This window comes from Pseudoliparis swirei, chromosome 22 (genome assembly GCF_029220125.1).
Source record: "Pseudoliparis swirei isolate HS2019 ecotype Mariana Trench chromosome 22, NWPU_hadal_v1, whole genome shotgun sequence".
Lineage (NCBI taxonomy): Eukaryota > Metazoa > Chordata > Actinopteri > Perciformes > Liparidae > Pseudoliparis > Pseudoliparis swirei.
Window position 1 is genome coordinate 3,126,897 of NC_079409.1, and position 25,159 is coordinate 3,152,055.

The 25,159-nt window shown below is 47.0% G+C and overlaps 1 protein-coding gene across 1 annotated transcript; it reads right to left on the minus strand.

The window, feature by feature from the left end:
* Positions 1-5,214: 5,214 nt before the first annotated feature.
* Positions 5,215-14,614, minus strand: onecutl (one cut domain, family member, like). Its single transcript, XM_056444409.1, has 2 exons — positions 13,562-14,614; positions 5,215-6,568 (listed from the first exon to the last, which is right to left on the minus strand). The coding sequence occupies exons 1-2, from the start codon at positions 14,595-14,597 to the stop codon at positions 6,258-6,260; spliced, it is 1,347 nt and encodes a 448-aa protein (XP_056300384.1). The 5' UTR covers positions 14,598-14,614; the 3' UTR covers positions 5,215-6,257.
* Between the last annotated feature and the right edge of the window lie 10,545 nt (positions 14,615-25,159).

Here is a 25,159-nt window from a genome sequence, read left to right on the forward strand (position 1 = left end):
TGTTGTAGAGCGTTCTTCTCGCCTCCTGCTCTTTCAAAGGGCTTGGGCGCTATGTGACATCATTCACACTCATTATTCTCTTTATTATTCAGTCTTTATTCCATCAGCCAACATTGTAAATGTGCTTTTAAATCTCAATATCTAGTTTCTAGTCTTCTTCAATACAGCATGATGTTCATTTAGTAAATTCTGGTCATTAAGATTCAAATGGTATGCTTTAGGGGCGGGGCTACAAGGTGATTGACAGGTCTCTACCAGAGACCTTGTCCGGTCTCAAGAGTATAGTTCATGTTTTTTTCTTACACCTTTAACCCTTTCAGTGTGTGTGTTTCTATTTCATGAAAAATAACTGCAACATTTTGCTCTTTTGTTACAAAAAAACCAAGATGACACCGTCCATTATGACGAATTCAGGGCCTCAGAACTGTTAGCGCACTAACCACTAGGGGGCGACGTGCTGACTACATCCACTTCCTGTATGCCGTCTATGTTTCTATGGAGGTAAAGATCTGATTGGACACCAGCAGTTTCATGTTTGTCAGTCTGTCAAATGGATTCTGTTGAAAAGTGTTCGTCAATTTAACTTGTAAATAAATCTATTCAATTCAATTCAATTCAGTTTATTTGTAGAGCCCAATTTCACAAATTACAAATTTGTCTCGGAGTGCTTTACAATCTGCACACATAGACATCCCTGCCCCAAAACCTCACATCGGACCAGGAAAAACTCCCAAATAACCCTTCAGGGGGAAAAAAGGGAAGAAACCTTCAGGAGAGAACAGAGGAGGATCCCTCTCCTAGGATGGACAGAACAATAGATGTCATGTGACCAGAAGGACAGATTTAGAGTTTAAATACATTCAATGAATATGACAGAGTGGATGAATAGTTCATAGTCGGCATATTCCACGATGGAGACGTCCACGATCCATCATCTATATGTCCTCTGCACATGCTGATGGGAGACCAGGAACGCTGTCTCGAGTCAGGTCCATCTTCTTCTACATCCCAACTATTTCTACATCTAAAATGTGAAAAGGCCTCTTAAAAACATGAATTCTTTAAACCCCGGTCGTGTCGAAAAGCATCGTTTAAACTCACAAAGCATCTGAAACCTTTCTTGAAATTTTTTTAATTATAAAAATGTCACGAAAACCTGACAAGAAGTCGAACACAGGACCCGAATATTTACGTTGACCTTTAAGAAAAATAAACCGTTTTCACGCACATTTGTCTCAAATTTAACGGCAATATCAGGGTCTACTACGGGGATGTCTCGTAATATGATTTAGCGCTCCTGGACGGGAGCACGTTCAAAAACCGACTGCCGGTCTCGGCCTTCAGAGAGCACCTCAAGGTCGTAATAAAGTCGACAAGAGAACAGCGTTGGGTTACAAATGAGTCATTTTTATTTTTTTTAGTGCAACATCACAACAAACAATTTTCACATGAGGTATTCAAAGGGATTTTCTTTAGTTGATACAAAATGTCCCACCATGATTGACGTTTAAAGTGTTGTGTATCTTTTTTTTAAACATTTTTATTTTTTTTAAAGCCTTTGGTTTGGTTAGCCACATTCATTAGTAAAGTCTAACACATGGACGAGAATGGCACGATGAAGCACGGTGGGTCGAGTCCGAGCTGAAGGAAACTCGAGACTCAAGTCAAATATAATATTTCCCCTCAGCTCTTCCCCGTTTTAAAGCTTTTTTGTATGGATTTTTATTAATTCCTACTTACAACAGTGGGATCGAACAGTATTTCAACTACACTAGACATTTTTGGAAAAAAAACAGGGGTTTGAAGAGGTGGCTTACAAATGTGGAAAAATAGCTTCTGTCTCCTCTTGACCTTTTTTATTTTTGGATGAGCGCTTGATTTTTCTTTTTTGGGGGGCTTTTTCTGTCACATGATTCTAGTTTTTTTTTGGAGAAGAAAAAAAAAAAAACAAGGAATAGGCAACGTTGATTACAGCAAGATCCTCCTTGCTTGGATTGTCACCTCCCTTCTTTTCTTTTTGGTTTTTTTGGTCTTGAGAATGATTTATATACAGAACACGTATCGATGGGACACTGGCATACTGGACTCGAGCTTCGGCCGGGCAGGGGGGCCTTGTTCGGCTCCTGTTACGGATTGATTCCAGCACATTTGGTTTGGAGTAAAAGGCGTGAAGAAGAGACGGATGGACAGACAAGACGGACAGACAGACAGACACCCTGACAGGATGGATTCTTTGGTTAAGGAATATCTTTGCCACACAACATCTCACACAGTTGAGGTAGATGGGTAAAGTCTTCATGTACACATAGGGGAAGGGGGTTGGGTGGGAAAGGGGTAGGGGGGGGGGGTAAAAGACGGGAACACTGGGGTTTACAGAGTCAAAAGACTTCCATCTGAAGACACCGCCTCGTGTCAGTTTGTCAGTTCCAGCTCGACATAATACTGTTTTTATGCAACACAAATAATCATTAATCCTCTGAGTGCTACGATAGCTCCGATGGGGAACTGCCAAAACTACCACCCATGATACATCAGCGTTCAGCAGTTACCCATCAATCTTTGGTTGTTGTTGTTGTTTTTTTGGTTTGAACATTATTTTAAAATGTGGTATTTTTCGTTCTGAAAGTCGACTTTCAGTTTTTTCCTCTTTCATTATTTAAAGGCTCCGGTCTGCCTGACTTGTTAGCAGGGGCACATTCCTAGAAAGGCCACTAGGGGGAGCCGCAGGCTAAAATGGCAAATGCTGATCTCTTGCAAGCAGCCAACTGGATTCAATCCTCCCTCCCTCCCTCCCTCCCGGCCTCCCATGGAAGAGCTTCCCCCCACTTGACACGGAGCAGAAGGTGGCTCAATACAAAAAGCTCTGTCTCCATTTTAGGCTCCCAGTCATAGAGACAAAGAGAAACCTGAAAGGTGTCACCTCAGCTTTGATACAATGACAGTAGCGTGCAGGGGTCGGCAGAGGAGCCTCAAAGATACCCCCCCCCCATGCCCCCCCTGTACGGACTCCACATCCCCCCCCCTCCACCACCACCACCATCGCTCTCAGCATGCTTACAATTGTTGCTCATTAAAGTTTCATTCAGCTCCATGCCCCACTACTCAAACACCTCCTTTTCCTCTAACAGCCTCTCCAACACACACACACATAGACACCACACCACCATCCTAATTCTGGATGATTCAGCCTCCTCTCTGATCTCCCCCCGCCTCCCCCCCTCCCGCCCCCTTTGAATGCCCCCTAAAGCCCACAGGTCTGGCCGAGAGCGGACCCCAGACCAGATACCCAGAGAGGAGACGGGATGGAAAAAGCATCTCCTTTGAAGTCTGCGGAAAAAGTCGATGGCCTCTTTCATGACCGCCCGTCTTTCAAGTGCACGCTGTGAAGGGGGCCCCGGCAACCCACCCCCATCCAACGTTAAAGAGAGAGAGAGAGAGGATGGACAGAGGCCAAGCTAACCTTCCCACTCTTTGGCAGCGTTTACACAGGGATCAGAGAATCTGATTTTCTCAAACATTTTCGGCATCTGCAACACAAAATGCTGAAAGGTCCAATCACTTTTGCCTGTGGAAGGTACTGTGGGAACCCAGACAGCCCAAGAGGAACTGAAACCAACTCCAAGAACCCCAGATGATAGATTGTAGTTCCCTAGAGCCTTGCAACGAGGAACGAACTCTTAGATCCTTAAAAGGTCCAGACAGACACAACCAACAAACCTAAGGGCCTTACAGACAAATCAGAGCCCATAAAAGACGTGTATCGAACCAGAAGAACCCAAGAAGGCCAGGGCACAAGCTCTGAGACCTTTAGAACCCAGGGAACAAAAACCCAACATTACAAATGAAGAACCCACTTAAAGAACGGCAAAGGTCCAGGAACGACCCCTAAAAGCTTCAGAACCGAGTTACCAAAAAACCCTCAGATGATGAGGAACACACTTAAAGAAACTCAAAGGTCCAGGATGATATCCAGAAGATGTGGAACACATTAGAACCAACGCTAAAAGATTCAGAACCTCAGATAACGAGGAACACGCTTTAAAAACTCCCAAATGGTCCAGGAACAAAACCTAAAACCTTTGAGAACCCAGGAAGCAGAAAACAACAAGATCCCCAGAATGTGAGGAGCACACTTTCTGAACCTCGAAGATCCAAAACCCGAACACCTTGAGCACAGAACAAAAAATCCAAGATTGCCAGAAGATGAGAGACACACCTTAAGAACCCCAACGGTCCGGGAGGGAACCCGAAGAACCCCTCTAGGAACTGAGACAACTGGCAGAAGGGCACGTGGAGGACGGTGAGATCACACTGAGTTGGACATAGACAGGAGTGTCTGCACTGGGGAGGAGGAGGGGGGGCAGGTAAGGGGGGGGGGGGGTCACTCAATGGTGGCTTCAGACGGAGCTTCAAGTGGATCCTCACTTTACACTCTCCGCCAGATGGCATTGGTCTGAACACAACTTTCCAAGCAACCTGTGAACCTATGGGATGCCACATCATCATCATCATCATTGTTATTATTGGTATTATTCATAGCATTAATTATAAATATTATCACAACATTCAAACAAGCTTTGGCCTTGGCGTTAAGAGCTGACCGCATGAGACATTTGCAAGAGTAAAGAAATCCCCATTATTCTACAAAAAATAAAATAAAATAAAGAGCAAACAATAAATAAAAACAACAGGCCAGGCCTTTAAAGATAGAGAGAGAGATACGCAACATCAAGGGGGGAGGGGTCGGGTACTGGGTTTAGGGATTCAGGCCGTACATTCAGGGAGGCAATGTTTATCTTTGGTATTACGATGGGATTCTACAGCTAAAAGTGCCCATCAGGAAAAAAAAGTCTTTAGTTTCACACAGACACACAGAGCATCGTTAAATAAATACTTACAGTATATAGATAGAATTAATAAATAACCAAAATAAATAGATGAAAAGAAATTTAAAAAAAGGGAAAAACAATAAATACACAAAATGCAGTAATAAATACATTGATCAGATCAGGAGATTGCATTGGAGACGTCGTTGGTTTAAACTATCGGCTATGAGGAGGCGTGTTAAAGCCGTTCCTCTGTGGACCAAAACGATGAGCACACTGCCCCCGACACTCCCGTCGTGTTTCTATAAATAGAGCGATGTGCTTGAAATCTGTACAAAAAGGGCTGAAAGAATCACATTCCTCCATTTTCTTAGACATCTGTAAAAAAAAAAAAGAAAAAAACGTGAAGCGGCAAATTCAGCGATCTGGTCGTCGGCCATTTTGACTTTTTGCAACCGATGAACAGAAGGTATCATAAGTTATTTGGAAATGAGTGGAGAAAATAAAAAAAATACTACAAAGTCACACAATGCATTGTGTAGCTCCTCCCCCAACGAAGCCTTTGTGTTCAAAAGGTTGTTTTATTTAATTTTTTTGTTGTCAAAATGGGAAAAAAATGTGCTGTGGAGCTTTCAACCGGAAGCTCAGTCAAGAGTCTTAAAGCTATAGTCATCATACTCGTGTTTATTGATTCTGTCCCACTTCCCCCTCCCCCGCTCGAAAACTCTGATTTGTTCGAGGCGGGACCGTCTTTAAAAAAAACGTAAAAAATAAAAATAACTCCAGGCTCCGGAAAAAACTTGGAACGAACGCCTGGGAATCGTCACCATGGAAACACATGCTAAGAAAAGGAAGAAGTAGGTTCTTCAGAGAGAGAGAGAGAGAAAGAGAAAATATAGAGAAACAAGGGTTGAACAAGATTTTTTTTTAAAGAAGCTTTTTCTTCCCCTTTCACCTTGATTCTCGAGGAAGAAAAGCAGGAAGGGGGGGGGGGGGGGGGTTAACGTCTTTGGATGATGGAGAACACTTTTTGATTTAGAAGATACAAGATGGAGCTCTCCACACGGGCACCTCTTGATTCTTCCCGTTGATGGAGAGACGACTCGTAGATCAGAAGGTATACGCCTCCTCCTTGATTTGCATTATACCTTCGTTATCTCTAATCTAGATCATCGAAAAACAACGAGACGTCGAATCGCCTCTACACCCTCGACGATACAAGCGGGACCTGGCTACCTCTCTGGGTGTCGCCCCGCTTCTCTCTCGAGGGAGCGATCGGCTACTTTTGGGCAGAAGGAGAAAAATAAATGTTTTAAAAAAAAAGCTTCGCCTTCACGAAATCACCTGCGACGGCAAACGAGGAGGACGTCCACGACGGCCGATCTCTGCCTGGACCGGTCTACGCCCCCCCCCCCTCCCCTCGCCGCACCTTCACGCCGTGCTGCAGGACACGGCGGAGGAGGAGGCGCTGGAGCCCGAGGAGCCCGTGGAGGAGGGACGTCCCTCGTCCGCCCACTTGTTGACGTTGCGTCGGCGGGCGTTCATGAAGAAGTTGCTGACGGTGGAGAGCTCCAGGCCCAGCTGCTGGGAGATGGTGATCTGCAGCTCTTTGGTGGGGCGGTGGTTCTCCCTGAAGATGGCCAGCAGGGTGCGCCGCTGCAGGTCCGTGAACACCAGCCGGGTGCGCTTGGGGCCCTGGTTGCGCTCCAGCTTGCTCTGCTCCTGCTCCTTCCGCTTGCAGGCTGGATGGATAGAAGATAACACGCTTTTTGTTTGTTTGTTGTTGGTTTGAATAAAATAAAAAAATAGAAAAATAAAATCAAAAGGTCCGCTAACGGGTTCGGCTAACTAGGACAAATGGATTAAAGGCTGAGGGGAAAGTGGATTTGTGGAAAGGAAAACCGATTAGCTAAGCAACTTTGATTCGTGAAAAGAGCTGAATCAGCAACTTGTTTCATTGTGCAGTAAAGGAATCAAGATGTTCAACCTTTCACATCGTATTAACAGTGAGCTGCTGAGGGGCGGGGTGGGGGGGGGGGGATTACTTCATTCAGGCCAAAGCTCTTCGTGGTTTTCATTCCACTCTTCCGTTTGGACGACAGTGTGTTTCTTTACACGTCTCTGGAGAGCAACATGTGGTGTTGTCAGGCCCCGACGACGTCTTCTCATCACATCCAAACATCTTTTCATTTTTATTTTTTTCAATCAAGGCTGACGATGACATTTCTGCAGATTTATTGGTCTTTGAATACGTTTTTTTACAGAACCCGTCGGTTCGTCTCATTTACATTTTAATCTACGATTCACGGCAGAGAAAAATAAACACCGAAGGCCAAAGAAACACACATTTTACTAATTAGAAAATATTTAGCAGTAAAGTTTCTCGAACTCGCTTTAAATATTCTGCGTTTCTGGAATTATCATCTCAGGGTCAAAGTATTAAAATACGTTTTGGAGTCTTCTTTACAACAAGGTTAAACGTCCCGTCCAATTATGCAATCAAATATGATACAGTAGTCTGACATTTAAAAAGGAGAAGAAGAGTAAAATAGCCCCATGTGTGTGTGTGTGTGTGTGTGTGTGTGTGTGTGTGTGTGTGTGTGTGTGTGTGTGTGGGTGGAGCTCCAATTACATTTTGAGAATTGTTCTGTATTTACAGGAAACGCCACGCCGACGCCGACCTCGTGCCTCTGTTGTGTACCGAAGCCAACTCGCCCTCCGCTTCCTCCCTTCCCTCTGTCTCCTTCCTCCTTTCCTTCTCCCTGAGTGGACACTTCGACATCATTAGTTTCCCATAAAAGTCATTTACATGTGGCGGCGGTGAGCGAGTAATAATCACTCTACGGTGGGGGGGGGGGGGGGGGGGAGTCATTTATTTTCTATTAGAGGCGGGTTACGTCAGGGGTGAGTGAAACAAGCAGAGTCGGCATTGCCCGGGGTGTTTAGAAGCCTTAAGTGGACTAAAACATATTTGGGGGGTTAGGGGGGAGGAGGGGGCAGGGAGGGGGCGTGCAATTACCTAAATGCACGCTTTTAAGAGGGTTCAATCAGCACTGTGCGGTTGAGCGACTGTTTTGCTGATGCTATCGAATGAGTTTCAGAGTGTAAGCACCGGTGTGCACACACACACACACACACACACACACACACACTCACACAAGCGCAAAGTGAGGACCAGTGAATCGGTGCAGGACCTGGAAGTGAAGTTTCTGTTTTGCGATATGTGGACAATTCTTTAGCTGCAATGACTACTCTACTAATTGATCACTCTGCTCATTGATTACTCTACCAATTGATTACTCTACTAATTGATTAGTCCGTCGACGGGAATATCATGTTTGTGTCAGAAGGTTCAGCCTCTGAAATATGGAGATTTCCCGCTTTTTATTTCATGTGTTTTATATCCTATGAAAGTGAATGTATTGTGGTTTTGACTGACAAGATATTTAAGGGAAGGACATTTTTCTCATTTTATCGACTTTACGTATCAATTAATCGCATAAATAATCAGCAGATTAATCCATAATTTAAGAAAATCGTTACTTAGCGCCCTAATTTAAACTATTATTTTATTGAGCGTAGAGTTGAATTAAATTGTAATATCCATGATATCTGAAGTGCCAAAATATTCTCCATGAGAACAAATCACGTCAGAATGTCTCATTTTTAAACCAGTTTCCCACGCAAATAACACAAAACATGTAAAGTCCAGAAATGCTCCAGATATCAATGTCAGTATTTTTGAAGAAGAACAAAAGGAAACTTGAGACGACAGCTTTTTTTTTAGAAAAGAACTCCTGAAACCGGCGGCTTCATTTAGGTTCGTTGTCTCTTATTATTGAACAAAACGACTTGATTGGACGAGGGAATCAAGCCGGCAGCAATAACCTTGAAATCCCATATTTCCAACACACACACACACAGAATCAAAAGCCCCTCAATCTACAGACATACATTATATAAACCAAAGATGCTGCCCCCCCCCCCCCCCCCTCTCTCTCTCTCTCCCGCTCTCTCTCAAAAACAGTGCTGACCGGATCGATTGATTGGCTTACATCTCCCCATTGAGAAACATCTCACGCGGCGAGGGGGGTGATGTTTACTGTATGACCGGCGCCTCACTCCTCAAACGCAGGCCGGCAAATTCCTCTCATTAGCTGAAGCTCTTGAGAAACAAGTGTGACCTCGCGAGTGCCATCGGCTGAGGGAACTGTGTGTTTATGTGTGTGTGTGTGTGTGTGTTGTGTGTGTGTGTTGGACTCTGATTGCTCTGACATCCAGCTGAGTTTCTAAAAACTCAAGTATTCAACTGGAGGTGAATAAATCCAGCCCCCCCCCCCTCTGTGATTTCCCCTTTGCACACGTCCTCCCTCCTGAAATCATTATCTGAGGGGAAATGCTCCGGGTTACAGGTGGGGTGTCCGTTAGCTTTTTGGGCTTCCGGGAGATGGTATTTGCATTTCTGAGAGTTATCGAACGGCGTCTCATTAAAATCTGCAAACAGGCGGCGGTGTCAGGCCGCATGTCAATATCACTGCAAGTGAAATTTCTTCTTTTTTCTTGTTTCTTTCACCCAAATGCGACGCTTCAATTTTTCACGGGCGATCCGCCGCCCGTCGATATTTTCTGGAGGTGGGGGTGGGGGGGGGGATGTCTGTGGACAGCGTACACGGCGTTGCACTCTCGGCTCATGTAGTAATGAAAGGGATGACATGATAGTGCCGGCTAGCTCGCTCGTAGCCGTGGATTTATGGCTCTCCTCCTCCTCCTCCTCCTCCTCCTCCTCCATCCTCTTCCTTCTCTCTCTTCGCCTTCCATCCCATCCTCGGCTCCCTTTCCTTTCCTCGCCATCATAACGCCCGGCCATTAAGTAAATGCTTCCTCTTATGCTGTAATCATGTGTAAAAGGCGTACGATTACCGTGCCATAAATCCACGCAACGGGGCGACTCCCGCAGACATAAATATTCCCCTATAGGCTTCTTATGATCGTGGGAACGGCGCCTAATCATGATGTATGCCCCCTGTCTCGTGTTGCTGATACGTGATCGAAAGCCCTTTCCCTCCCCCCCCCCCCCCCCCGGCGTCTCAACCTACAGCCCCCCCCCCCCGACCCCCCCTATCCCGCTCCACCCTCAACACCCCCACAGCCCCCAGCCCACCCCCTGCTGATTTCATGGGCCAGGGGCTGATAGAAATTATTGATTAAATCTGTGCAGCTCAGACTCCTCGACCCACAGAGGCTGGTTAACCCCTTCAGCGGCGGAGAGTGGGGGGAAGCTGCAAGAGCCAGACAACAACAACAGAGAAAAGAAAGGGAAAAAGAAAACGACAGGAAAAAGAAAACTAGAGAGAACGTCAACGACGACAACAACAACAACAACAAGCCCGTTTGTCGAGGCGTCGGCCACGTTCGCGCTAATTCCCGCGATGCAAATGACCTCGGCTTTGACCTTTGCGCCTCGCCAGCTCAACGTGAACTGTGTGCGCAGCGAGAGGTGGAGGAGGCTTTGGTTCCTGTGGGGGTGGTGCAGCCTCACGGAGACCGCATTGACCTTTGCTCTACATTGAGACCTTTAGTCAAGGGCTTCGGCCATCATCTTTAAAGTTACAGTCTCTGATCCCTCCGCCCCGCACCCCCACCACCACCACACCCACCACCACCACCCCCACCACCACCACACCCACCACACCCACCACCACCACCACCACCACCACACCACCCCCACCACCACCACCACCACCACCACCACCACCACCACCACCACCACCACCACCACCCACCACCACCACCACCACCACCACCCCCACCACCACCACCACCACCACCACCACCACCACCACCACCACCACCACCACCACCACCACCACCACCACCACCACCACCACCACCACCACCACCACCACCACACCCACCACCACCACCACCACCACCACCACCACACCCACCACCACCACCCCCACCACCACCACCACCACCACCACCACACCCACCACCACCACCCCCACCACCACCACACCCACCACCACCATCACCACCACACCCACCACACCCACCACCACCACCCAACACGCCTTGACTTTAAGTGTCGGAGCACGGCCGTTTGGTCTTCATCCTGCCTCCTCCTTCTTCTTCTTCTTCTAAATCCTGATTGCCTCCTCCACAGCCTGAGGTCGGGGCGAGAGATGCATCTCATATACAGCGCAGTAATCCATAGAGCACACACACACACACACACACAAGATACTGCGGATAAATCTGAGGGACCACCTCCTCCGTGTTTAGCAAAACGTCTCTGCAGAAAACAATTATTTGAAGACAAAATGGCAGCGAGCTACATTTCATAAATGTACTGCGCACATATATATATAGAAATAAATACATATACACATATATATGTGTATATCAGAGGCCTGGTTAAGGAAATAACGCGGCGCCGCCGGCCAACACTGAAGGGCCTTCTATGTATTTAAGCGTGCCGCATTAAGGAGGATCAGCCTAAAGAGGGCTGGTCGAGCACTCGAGCCGTCTTCAGGCCGCCGAGCGCCAGGCATCCTAATTCCAGGTCTCGAATTCGCCCGACGCGGCCGAGGTGTGTGTGGGCAAGGCGTGCTGCTCTTTCCCATGGAAATCAATATGAGGCTTGTAATTAAACAAAAGGGGGTTGGCCAGAAGGGGTGAGGGAGGGAGGGAGGGGGGGGGACAACAACCCCCTCTCGGAAAGTAGGTTATGTAGAAAAAGTGCCGAGCTATCCAAATCGTGGCTTCGGCGAGAACTGAATATGCACTTTCAGAGCAGTGCGGGGACATTAGCACACTTCTCTGGGAAAGGGGACTTTAATTTTTTTTTTTTTTTTTTACGAGGCCCGATCGATCGGCTGTTTCGGACTCGTTAGGATGAATTATGTTTGAGTGTTTCGTGAGAGACGAGGAAACAAAAGACAGAATGATTTGGTGAAATACGAATAAATAAATAAACATCTGGGGCAGAGGGGGACAAAGAGCTGTTTTTATCATTAGGAAGATGAGTTGTTTTTTCTTTTCACGTGACAGGAAGAGCTCGCTTTGCATACAGAGCGTTCACACACACACACACACACACACACACACACACACACACACGCAGACACACACGTGATTAGATTCATCGAAAGCAAACATTTCTGTCAAAATGCAGAACAAAAAGAAAAACGACCCCCCCCCCTTCCCTCCCCCACAAATAACTCATCTTTAGATAAGAGGTTCTGGGTTCACATGTGCTCTCAGAGCCGAACAATCAAAGATCAATAATTGTGAAGGGATTGCAAGAGTGCACAATCATTACCTATGAACTCTATTGTGTTGTTTGGGCTTAATCAGCGGCGCTGCTGACAGAGAGCGAAGAAGAAGAAGAAAAAAAACACGCTGATCAACTGTGCCGGCTCACACACACGTACTCCTCACACCCCCGCGGTCAGCACACACACACACACACACACACACACCGTGCTGGTCTCACATTACTGTGTTCACTTGGATCTGTCTCTGGTCTCCGGGTATCAGATGGACCTCGGTCCCCGTGGAGGCTCCACACTGTAACGCTGTCATGTCTTCAATCCACATCCCCGAAGAATATTAAATGTCAAGCAGCAGATTACAAAAGAAGAAGAAAAAAAATTAGGAATAAATATATTAAATCGTTATAGCCTGCTAAATCTGTATGAATACGACTGGGCTCGCGAAACCCACGAACAATTATATTTTTGGAGCATCGATTCTCATTTCTTCATTCTTTTCCTTTTTTTCCAAATAGTCTGAAAAGGATTAAATGAAAGAATATAATAAAAATATATTTAAAAATGTCAAGTGTCTGACCAACACTCACAAAAAAAATCAAATGTGTTTAATTTGTAAAAAATATATAAATATATATTTTAATGGCAGTAAATTCTCACATTTGAGAAGCATTGAGCGACCTTTATTGATTACTAAAATAAACGTCAATTAAGTGTCCCCCCCTCCCCCCCCTGTGTGCTAATCGATGCCTCCAGTTGAGTAACAAGCGCTTGTTTTTTTTTCCAGATGCGGATACTCTCGTGTTCGGCCCCGGCGGTGACGACGTTGATGAAGGACGTCTGGCGAAGGGGGGCCCCGAGTCTCATTTGCATCGGGCCGGCCTTCGCCAAACTCCTCTTCGGGGGCCGCACGCCGGGGCCGATATGCATATAAATCACCTCTACGGGGTAATCAATCGCTCCGGAGTGACATATCTGCACACATTATTTCGTGGGCTTCAGAAGCGATTAAACCCGCCGCTACGCGCTGATCTTCACGCTTCATTTGAGAGGAGGGCAAATGTCTGTGGCTTTTTTGGGAGGAGGGGGGGGGGGGGTTGCAGCTACTGTACAAATCAATAAGAGATGTTTGGGAGCAAAGTAAACAAAGGAATGGCACATATGGCCTCTCTCTCTCTCTCTCTCCCCGCTAAGTTCTCGTTGTCCGAGCTGTTTGAGACAATAGACGGTGAGAGGAGGAGGAAACATCGCTATGATGCTTTGGCTTTTCCTCACGTCTCCACCTGAGCTGCATACTGAGTGCTGGAGAGGAGAATTTGTGTGTGTGTGTGTGTGTGTGTTTGGAAGACATGGAGAAAGAAGGTGTTTGGGGAAAACAAAGAGAGAGAGAGATGTTTGTTGTTGTGATTTCTGTGAGTGTGTGTGTGTGTGTGTGTGTGAGGCAGCAAAGCCAGATCTTACCCTCCAGCCGGAGCGAGGCCATCCTTTGAAACTCGGGCTCCTGCAGCCAGCGGGACATCCTCTTAAAGGTCTCGCGGCCGGACTTGAGCTTGCCCCAGGGCTTGGGGTTCCTCAGGAGGTCGGACAGCGTGCCCTGTGACCTACATAGGACCCTCTCGGCGAAGATGGCCTGGGGGATGCTGTACCTCTTCAGCTCGGTGATGATCCTCTGGGCCACGTCTCTGGTGTTGATCTCCTCGCCGCCGCCCTGCGAGCCCGTCAGCATGCCGTCGCCGGGCGAGGACATGGAGGACGACGAGGAGTGCAGGTGCTCGCCCATCTTGGAGGCCTGCTGGCTCGGGTGATGGTGGGGCTGGTAGTGCTGGCTGTAGACGGGGTGAGGGTGGTGCTGGTGGTGCTGGTGAGCGTCCATCTTGTTCAGCTGGTGCCCCGCCGACACGTCGCCCCCGCCCAGGCCCGGCGGCGACATCTCGCGGCCGAAATCCGACGTCCGGCAGAAGAGGCTCCCCCCGTGGACGTCGTAGCCGGCGTGGAGCATCTGGCCGCCGTTGCCGTTGGGGCTGTTGCCCAAGCTGCCGTAGCCGTGCATGGAGGAGGCCAGGCCCGAGCCCGCGGACGGCGGCGACAGGCTCTGGGCCATGGCCAGGTCCTTGCCGTACGGGTTGTAGAAGTTGGTGCCGAGGGCCCGGTCCTCGCGCATCAGGGTGAAGCTGCCGATGACGTTGCTGACGGGGAGGCAGGGGTGGTGGTGGTGGTGGTGGTGGTGGAACTTGTCGTCGAAGGGCTGCAAGGGGGTCAGCGTGGTGTAGGTGCTGCCGGAGCCGGACGGGGAGTCGCCGCTGTAGCCCAGCGCCGACATGGAGTGGTCGAAGCCCGGCGGACGGGGCTCGGGCTCCAGGGACATGGAGGGGCCCCCGAGGGAGGGCCTGGGGAAGGCCGCCGAGAGGTCCCGCGAGTGCAGCATGGCCCTGCCGTCCTGGCCGTGGGCCAGATCGGGGTGACCGTGGAGCGACATCTCGCCTAGACTCCCATCCATCTTCCCGGAAAGAAAGAAAAAACCTTCGGCGGATAAACGCTGTATTTCGTCACCCCGCCCCCCGCCCCCTCCCCCACCCCCCCACCCCACCCCCCCTTGCGTCCTCTTCTCTTGTTATTGTTGTTCGGCGGTCCGGGGCCAACAGTCTGGAAGGTCTCTCGTTACACCAGACTCTATGGATTTATTGATTGGTGAATTAATTGATTTCCGGGGCTTATGAGGTGTCTAATTAATTATCTGATAATGTTAAGTACTGTCTTCAAACTCCCTCAAAGTCCCAGAAAACGAGTTTGCGAATTGCATCAGGAGCTAAAACTGTGATTTTATTCTCTCTCTCTCTCTCTCTCTCTCTCTCTCTCTCTCTCTCTCCTCCGTGGTGCTCAGCTGCGGTCCTCCCTCGGCTTGTTTGTTCCCGCTGTTGAGAGACAAGACAAGGCTGCATTTAAAAAACTTCCACCGTCACAGAGAAGCACAAATACAAACAATCACATTAACTCACGCGCATTCCAGACAAAAAAACAACAACAATAAAAAACGAGATATTTCAGCTCACGCGATAAAAAACACTTGGACCGCATCTCATTCTAAAGATTTCTTTTTCTTTTTTTTGTCTTCTTTTTTTGGTCTTTTTATGCAAAGTTATGAATATAGAAGTATAGCGCGCGTGCGTATAGCGGCCGGACATCAAGGTGCGTGCGAGGGCGCGTATTCACGCCGTATGTAACGCATCTATCTAAACGACGCGTTAACTCTGCAACCAACACGATGGCGGACCATGAGCCACGCGCAGAAACACACGCACACACACACACACGCGCGCACACAACATCCAAAAAAGAGCTTTACAATCCTACCTTTTAGGATCCACTTCTCAGAGCGCGTCCGCCGCCGTTGTGCGTCCTGTGCATGTCGCCCGAGCAGATTCACACAATGTGGTCCCGTCCGCCGCGCGCCCCGGGGTGCTTCATTCACCGAAACCACACCAAAAAAAAAAACATCTGCAGGGTTACAGACGAAAATATATGTCTGTCTCTCTCTCTCTCTTCGCGCGCGCTCTTCGGTCCCGATTCTCGGGGTCTTTTGTTTTCCACTCCAACAAAAAAAATCTGCGGGTCTAGCCTCGTGTGCTTTTTTTTCTTTTTTCCTCCTCCTCTTGCTCTACACTAGCAGCTCTCCTCTTTTTCTTTCATTATCTCGTGAGATTTTCCTCCTCCCTCCCTCCCTCTCTCCCTCCCTCCCCTCTCCTCCCCTCCCTGCCACTTCATCGATCTCACCACCAACTCTTTCTCATTCCCCTCCTCCTCCTCCTCCTCCTTGCTCACATTGACTCTCCGCTTTCAGTGCGTCACGGCCTTAAAAATCTGACAGATGTGCGATGAAATTCCTACTCCAATTAACCCTTTCTCTCCCGAGAGGAGGGGGGGGGTGACGGGGCAGTGGGGGATGCTCTATTTCTCATAACCCCACAGGTTAAGCCTATACTTCAGCTGATTGCACGCACACAATTTATGAATTATGTGCGCACATCCGGGTCCTTGCGCCGCGCTCCGTTGTTTATTGGATGTGATCAATGGAGGTGTCACGAGCTGCGCTTGTAATGTGGTCTTTTATTTTTATTTTTTTATGTAACAAGCTACTTATTGTCACTGAAGGATCATCTGCAACGTGGAGATACTGTCAACATGTCGGGAGGCTCTTCTATGAATATGATTTGTTTTATAATCAGAAGATTGTATAGCATAAATGTTGCTTTTATTTCTGATTTCTTATATCAGTGCAGGAAGGCCCAGAAGGGAATAAAATAAATAAAATACATTAAGGGAGAATATTATGTAAATCGCCTCACTGACTTATTGACTCGGGAGAAGAATAATTTTTTTCAAAAATCCATTTCCACACTGCTGCGCGCCTGCTCCACGTGCACGTCCTCTCTCCTTCTCTCTTCAGCTCCAGACGTTATCTTTTTTATATTTATTTGTAGTTTTTTTCTGACTCCTCTTGCGCAACCTTTCAGGAACACACGCCGTCAAGTGACGCTCGTGTTGTTTAACCCCATGCGGCTCTTAATCAGCACTCAGCACGCGCCTCCATTCACTCAAGCAGCCCACACTTCAGCCTGGAAAGTCCCCCAACAAGATCCCCGCCACACACACACCCCCCTAAAAACGGCCCCTCGACCTGCTGCTGCATCAGCGTGCACGTGTGCTCATGCGAGAGCGTCCAATGACCGTAATTGCGTGTGCATTTAGCGTGCCATATGTAGCTTTACGCTTGGATTGTGGCGCATGTATGCCATCTATAGTCTAAGCATTGGTCAGGCCTGTGCGTGCATGTTTTTGAGCGCGCGCGTGCGCGCCGGAGAGAAAGACAAGACAGCAAGAAGCGGGGAGGCAGAGCGCATACTAATCATATCTGTCTGTCAGTTTAATTTTCAGAGATGAGCAGTTCTCTGGCGGAGCGGGGTTTGTCATGATCTGGAGTTTGTGTTTAGTTTTGTGTCTTGTTTTGAATTCCTTGTGTCGTCTGTCTCCCTGTGATTGTCTGCCCTGGTCCTGATTGTTTCCTTCTGTGTGATTGCTGGTTCCGCCCTCATTGTGTTCACCTGTGTCTCGTTCCCCGTTGTCCAATCACCTCCACCTTGCCTGTGTATGTAAACCCTGTTCGTCTCATTCCCAGTGTGGCTTCGTACTGTTTGGTCCGCGTGTTTGTCGTCCTGTTCTGGTCTGGTCTGGTCTGTGATTTGTGGAAAAATAAATATAGTTGTGCAGTAATGTCGGCATTTGGGTCCTCTCTCGCTGCGACAACCCGGACTACCCTTGACAGAACGAAGCCACCAATAATGGACCCAGCCTTCAGTTTCCGCTGCACAGTTCCTGCCTGGCCAGCTAACGCTCATGTTTTGCTTGAGGAGATGTGGGAGACCCTCCGGGCAATGCAGTCAGTGTTGGCGGTTCCTGTCCCCGGAGTTCCATCACCGGTTCCAGTCCAGGATGTTCCGGTTCCAGTCCCCGGTGTTCCGTCACCGGTTCCAGTCCCCGGTGTTCCGTCACCGGCTCCAGTCCCCAATGTTCCAGTCCCCGGAGTTCCATCACCGGTTCCAGTCCAGGATGTTCGGTTCCAGTCCCCGGTGTTCCGTCACCGGTTCCAGTCCACGATGTTCCAGTCCCCGGTGTTCCGTCACCGGCTCCAGTCCCCAATGTTCCAGTTCCCGGAGTTCCATCACCGGTTCCAGTCCACGAGGTTCTGGTTCCAGTCCCCGGTGTTCCGGTTCCAGTCCACGGTGTTCGGCTCCAGCCCCGATGTTCCAGTCCCGGTGTTCCATCGCGGTTCCAGTCCACGATGTTCTGGTTCCAGTCCCGGTGTTCCGTCACGGCTCCGTCGGTGTTCCGCCGTCGCATGTTCGGTTCCAGTCCCGATATTCCAGTCCCGATGTTCCAGTTCCAGTCCCGGTGTTCCGTCGCCGCCTCAGGCCCGATGTTTTGGTTCCAGTACCCGGTGTTCCGCCTCCGTTCCGCCCGGTCCCGGTTCTCCCCGGCCCGCCTCCGTCCCGGTCAGTCACAGTTCCCCGGGACCCGCACCGTCCATCCCCGGTTCCCCATGTCTCGTCGCCTGGTCCTGGTCCCACAGGGACCCATCCCGGACCCGTGCCCTGGGACTTCCTCTCCTGGGCCCGGTCCCCTAGCTCCCCGCTCTTGTCCTCCGGCCCGCCCTCCAGAGCGCACCTCTTGGCCTGGTTATCGTCCTGCGGCCCGCCCCCCGGACTGCTTCTGCAGCCTTGGACCCTCCTCCGGCTCCCCTCCACCCGCCCTTGTGGAACGCTTGGCCGTCTGGAATTCGTCCCTTGAGGGGGGGGTACTGTCATGATCTGGAGTTTGTGTTTAGTTTTGTGTCTTGTTTTGAATTCCTTGTGTCGTCTGTCTCCCTGTGATTGTCTGCCCTGGTCCTGATTGTTTCCTTCTGTGTGATTGCTGGTTCCGCCCTCATTGTGTTCACCTGTGTCTCGTTCCCCGTTGTCCAATCACCTCCACCTTGCCTGTGTATGTAAACCCTGTTCGTCTCATTCCCAGTGTGGCTTCGTACTGTTTGGTCCGCGTGTTTGTCGTCCTGTTCTGGTCTGGTCTGTGATTTGTGGAAAAATAAATATAGTTGTGCAGTAATGTCGGCATTTGGGTCCTCTCTCGCTGCGACAACCCGGACTACCCTTGACAGAACATCGTGGACTGGAACCGGTGACGGAACACCGGGGACTGGAACCGGAACATCCTGGACTGGAACCGGTGTTCCGTCACCGGTTCCAGTCCACGATGTTCTGTCAAGGGTAGTCCGGGTTGTCGCAGCGAGAGAGGACCCAAATGCCGACATTACTGCACAACTATATTTATTTTTCCACAAATCACAGACCAGACCAGACCAGAACAGGACGACAAACACGCGGACCAAACAGTACGAAGCCACACTGGGAATGAGACGAACAGGGTTTACATACACAGGCAAGGTGGAGGTGATTGGACAACGGGGAACGAGACACAGGTGAACACAATGAGGGCGGAACCAGCAATCACACAGAAGGAAACAATCAGGACCAGGGCAGACAATCACAGGGAGACAGACGACACAAGGAATTCAAAACAAGACACAAAACTAAACACAAACTCCAGATCATGACAGGGTTGCGCGGTGTGGGACCGCCGGCTTCCCGGAGCAGATGCTGCCCTTATCGATCCGCCCCGCGCGCGCATGCATGCAGCACAGCGCGGAGGGATGCGCGAGGAGGAGGAGGAGGAGGAGGATGGCTGGAGGAGAACTGGTCAACGGCTACACAACAGAGCGAAAATACTAAAACAAAAATGAATACAAAAAAGGTCCTTTTGGAAGGTCGGGGTGAAAGTTCACCTTCTGTGGATGGAACACCCGAGAAGGGAGGCTGACACCAGAGCTGCGCCCCCCCCCCCTCCCTCCTCAACTTTCTGCGGCCATGAGGGAAAACCGAAACCGACACCCGGAGGGGCGTTCAGGGTCTTGTTTTCGTCGACAGCCAAGATACACTAATCGAGCAATAATACTTATAATATATAAGGAGAACGTAAACACACACATCCTCGTGCGTAACGCGCAGTTTTGATTAAAATATATATTCCCAAAACTGATGTTTTTTGACTCCACAATAGGTTTCCAGATCGCCAGCTTTAAGGACATTTCAAGCACCCTCACCCCGCCGAGACATTTACATGTGGGCCATGTGGCTGATGCTCTCCGAGGCCCGGTGAGCTCCATCGCCACCCCGGAAACACCCCGAGAGGAGCCGCATGGAGACGGTCATCCGCGGCTGTGGTCCAATATGCGTGTCGAATAAGCTTTTCTAATCTAATGCCCAATATCGAGCGTGTTTGAGATTGTTAACCATTTAGCTGATGCTCCTGAGGGGACGCGCATCGGCCGATATTACAAGAGCGACGAGGTCAGGGGTCAGATGGCCATTGCGCGTGACCGTGAAATGACCACGGGAAAAAATAAACAGAATATACAAGCCAAAAATATGCAGAGAAAGAAAAGGGGGGAGGGGAGCGGGGGTACAGTGTGTGTGTATGTGTGTGTGTGTGTGTGTGTGTGTGTGTGTGTGTGTGGGGGGGGGTGGTCGGGGCTGTTTTTCCCAGGATGCAAACATTCATATTTTTATTGGTCAAAAATAGAAAATAAATAAGGAGAAAGGTGGTGTTTTCTGCATCAATGGACGTGCTGTGCACGCACACACACACACACACACACACGCACACGCACACGCACACACACACACAGGCCTGCACAGCAACAGGACGGAGGAGGAGAAATACAGCGCGACATTATTCATCCCGAGCTTTTTGTGCTCCCGCACCCCCAAATCTGCTGTTTAATCACCGAGTAAAACGTGATCACTTATTGGCAAATGATAATGGATGGAGAGCACGCGCGCGCGGGGGTTTGCCGTTTTGAATGAGGTATTGACTCTCATGTTTGCAGCCACGGAAAAAAAATAAAAAGAGGAGAAAAAAATCTAAATGACGGCATTTTAAATAATTTTTTAATGCAGCGGGAAGAAGAATGTGAAAGAAAAGAGGAGTGGACTATAAAGCTGTCATATAATTATAATGATATCATAAACACATATTAAACGTACACATATATCATCATTATAATAACAACCATTATTTAATTACACACAGACACACACAGACACGTAATAACTGGTAAACATGTTCACTGCACTACTTTTCTTCGCATCGTGTGTATGTGTGTGTCGAACATTGGTAAACACACACATACAATACATAATACATATAACACGTTAAATCTCCACGTTATTTAATGCAATATGATAATAGTAATAATACTGATGATGATGATGTTACATATACGACATCACGTGTGGTCAGTATGGTCATCTTTATTTATTTTGAAACAGAAAAAAAAATCCAAAGAAGTTATTCAACACTTTGTTACAAAATACACACACACACAAAAACCTTCAACATGAATTCATCTTCATGAAAAAGAAGAAGTTAATATCAGTCATCACCTGTAACCGGGCGTTACCTTGGCATCACGCCACCTCCATAAATCCATAACTCCATAACTCCATGTATAACTCCCAACTCCAAATATACCTCCATAACTCCATATATAACTCCTATATAACTCAATGAATAACCATATCACTTCATACAACTCCATTTATAACTCCACATATAACTCCATATACTTCCATAACTCCATATATAAATCCACATATAACTCCATATACAGCTCCATACCTACATAAATACATATATAGCTCCACATATAACTCCATATACCTCCATAACTCCACATGTAACTCCACATATAACTCCACATGTAACATGCAGAATGTGAGACATTGTTTGCTTTTCAAAAAATTCGGAATCTGAATGACTCTTTGGTGATGTTGGCGAAACTGTGACGCAGCAGCCTCTCAGTGACACACACACACACACACACACACACACACACACACACACACACACACACACACACACACACACACACACACACACACGCACACACACGCACACACTTTCCTTTACAACTTCCTCCTCCTCCTGTTCTTGAGCAGGTCCACGTGGTGATTATTAAAGAATGTAAATGTTAGTCATATCTTTTTCTTCTTCAGAATCAATTATGTATTTATGTATCGACTCTATTTAATAAAGTGACTTCCTGAGTGAAGTTGTTGTTCTCCTGTTTTTAAAATAAAAGTTTTAAAGCAGAACACTTGAAGATTTAGAGATGCAATAACACTTTATATGTTTCTTTAACTCTTGTCAAATCTATTAAATATAACAGTCGATATTATTCTATCGTTATTTGTATTAGCTTCATTCAAAAGACAAAAGTGAAAGTGGCTCAGCACTTAAATCCATATTTATCAATAAAATAGACTATTACTTGAAGAAAAACATGTATTTCTTAAAATATATAGGTCATTTATACACATATATATATTAACTTGAAGCTATTTTACATTATTGCAGTTGATACCTGATGAAATAAAATTATCTGAATATATACTGTATCTTATATTATATATATATTTCGATTTTAAAAAACCAAATCAAATGTATTAATACATTTTGGTATCAATCCTATTAACATTCAAACACAATTCTAATTTTAAATCGTTTTACAAAAAGATGAAATGCTGCTGCGTTGCCACACTTCTGTTTTTCACTTCCTCTTTTTCTTGTTGTCAACTCCCTTTTTTTATTCCCCTTCTCACCCCTAACCCGATCGATATAATCAATTACTATCACGTGACCCTGCGTGACACAGATCGCGATGCGAATAATCGATAACTGAATTAATTTGACCGGATTAGATCCGAAAGAGAAAATAATAATAATAATAATAATAATGACGTTTAAACGTGTTAAACGCTGTTACGCAACATAAAAAAATAGAGTTATAAAATAAAATGTTCCCTCTTTGGTGTGAACACACGTGACCTGCAGGCCTTCGGTGTATCTGCATTAACAGCGCGTGGCATGCTGCCCAAAACACACCACACGTACACACACACAGACACACACACACACACACACACACACACACACACACACACACACACACACACACACACACACACACACACACAATTATATTTCTCACGGAACACATTGCTGACGAGCAGCTCCTTAAATCTATTTATATATATTTTTTACACTTCTTTATATATCTAAATGAATAAATTGAGCATAATTTATTATATATAATATTCTATAATATTCACATTGAGTCCTATTATTAGACCGTAATTAAAAACACACTTTCCCTTAAAAAAGGTGAAATAAAGAGACGCAATTAAATAACACACTCTCAATATTAACTCTGCCTCCACACTGCAATATAATGACGATCACATTATTATTGTTGCCCTCTTTATTATTTGCAGGTTTCTTAGTTGCAGTAATGATCACGTGCACGCGCCGCGGCGTGTATAATGTTAATATCGATTATATCTGGATTAATGCAAATGAGACTCGTTTAATTCACTGGATTCGCCTCCAAGTGCAGATGAGCCACTAATACAGCAGCGAGTACTACAGAGTACTAAAGAGTACCACAGAGTACTACAGAGTACTATCTAGTAGTATAAAATACGTTCAGTTGCGGAGTGGAAATATTTCTAAATATTTACAGTCGACTGTTTTTTTTTGCTATTATAAGTTTTCTCTGGAATAAATTAAATTGTCTAAAAACGTCGCCGCGAGGATATTGTTCTCTTTAAAAAAAGAGGAAAAAAAAGAAAGCTATTATTTCATAATTTATTATTAGTTCTTTATTTATAATATTGTGTGTGTGTCTGTGGGAGCGCGCGTCCGTTCAGAGCGCGCGCCAGTATATCGACCCGTGCACAGCTTCTCCCGTTTGCCCTACAACTGTGTTTCATATCAAATGTAAATATCATCCCTTTAATAATTGTCTCCGTTTTCTTTATGCAAATTTAATTATCTGGTGGCGCGAGGAGAGAAAGAGTGTTTAATTTATGCAAAATTGAGCTCGAGGGGTTTGGGGAGAGGGGGGGGGGGGCAAAGGTCGATACATTGCAACTAGTCTGAGTTTATTATTTATTTTCTGTGTCTCTCACTCTCTCAGCTCGGAGCTCACTACTAGTTTTACATTGTTTTAAGTTTAATAATAAGCGGAGGAGTATGTCAAGTTTTCAGGTGTTGTTGTTGTTGTTGTGTTTTCTTTTCTTCAGGCGATAAAGTGCAGATTTCTCAGTGACACATTTACAAGTCAGTCTGTTGAACCGGAATTCTGCATTTATTTCCCTCAGCTCATATTTGAGAATGTTTTGTTTTATATTTTTATTTTATTCTGCATTTATTTAACTCTCCAATAATTGATTACATCTTGTGATTGGAAGCACAAACGATGATTCATCTGACCTGCTGGGCTGTTGAGTGAAGACTGATGAATAGAATCTGCATCACCTTTTGGTTTCTGATCTCTGAGACAGATAATGTCTGGAAGTCGCCCTTTAAGGAAGTAAGTAAAGAAGTGAGCAAGGAAGTGAGCAAAGAAGTGAGTAAGGAAGTAAGTAAAGAAGTGAGTAAGGAAGTAAGTAAAGAAGTGAGTAAGGAAGTGAGTAAAGAAGTGAGTCAGGAAGTGAGTACAGAAGTGAGTAAGGAAGTAAATAAAGAAGTGAGTAAGGAAGTAAGTAAAGAAGTGAGTAAGGAAGTAAGTAAAGAAGTGAGTAAGGAAGTAAGTACAGAAGTGAGTAAGGAAGTAAGTAAAGAAGTGAGTAAGGAAGTGAGTAAGGAAGTAAGTAAAGAAGTGAGTAAGGAAGTAAGTACAGAAGTGAGTAAGGAAGTATAAAGAAGTGAGTCAGGAAGTGAGTAAGGAAGTAAGTAAAGAAGTGAGTAAGGAAGTGAGTAAGGAAGTGAGTAAGGAAGTAAGTAAAGAAGTGAGTAAGGAAGTGAGTAAAGAAGTGAGTAAGGAAGTGAGTAAGGAAGCAACTTATAGTCCAAATGCAAAAACTTTACATTTGAGTTTTCTGATTTAAATCTGTGAGACACAAGCAGAGTGAGACTCCCCTTGAGCCCGTTTCACAGAAAAAGAGTTCACATTAAACACACACACACAAACCCTGAAGAACAGATGTGAGCAGCATACAGGTGCGCCCCCCCCCCACCTGGGCCTCACGCCGCTTCATGCTGCCTCACGCCACTTCACACTGTCTCACGCCACCTCACGCGGTCTCACGCCGCTTCACGCTGTCTCACGCCACCTCACGCTGTCTCACGCCACCTCACGCGGTCTCACGCCGCTTCACGCCACCTCACGCGGTCTCACGCCGCTTCACGCTGTCTCACGCCACCTCACGCTGTCTCACGCCACCTCACGCGGTCTCACGCCGTTTCACACTGTCTCACGCCACCTCACGCGGTCTCACGCCGCTTCACGCGGTCTCACGCCACCTCACGCCGCTTCACGCTGTCTCACGCCACCTCACGCTGTCTCACGCCACCTCATGCCGCTTCACACCGCCTCAGCTCCACGCTGAA

Excerpts from the sequence above, each read along its gene's own strand:
- onecutl (XM_056444409.1), bottom strand. The coding sequence starts at position 14,597 with ATGGATGGGAGTCTAGGCGAGATGTCGCTCCACGGTCACCCCGATCTG. Across the intron at positions 6,569-13,561 it reads GGCCTCGCTCCGGCTGGAGG|CCTGCAAGCGGAAGGAGCAG; the intron begins GTAAGATCTGGC and ends CTATCCATCCAG.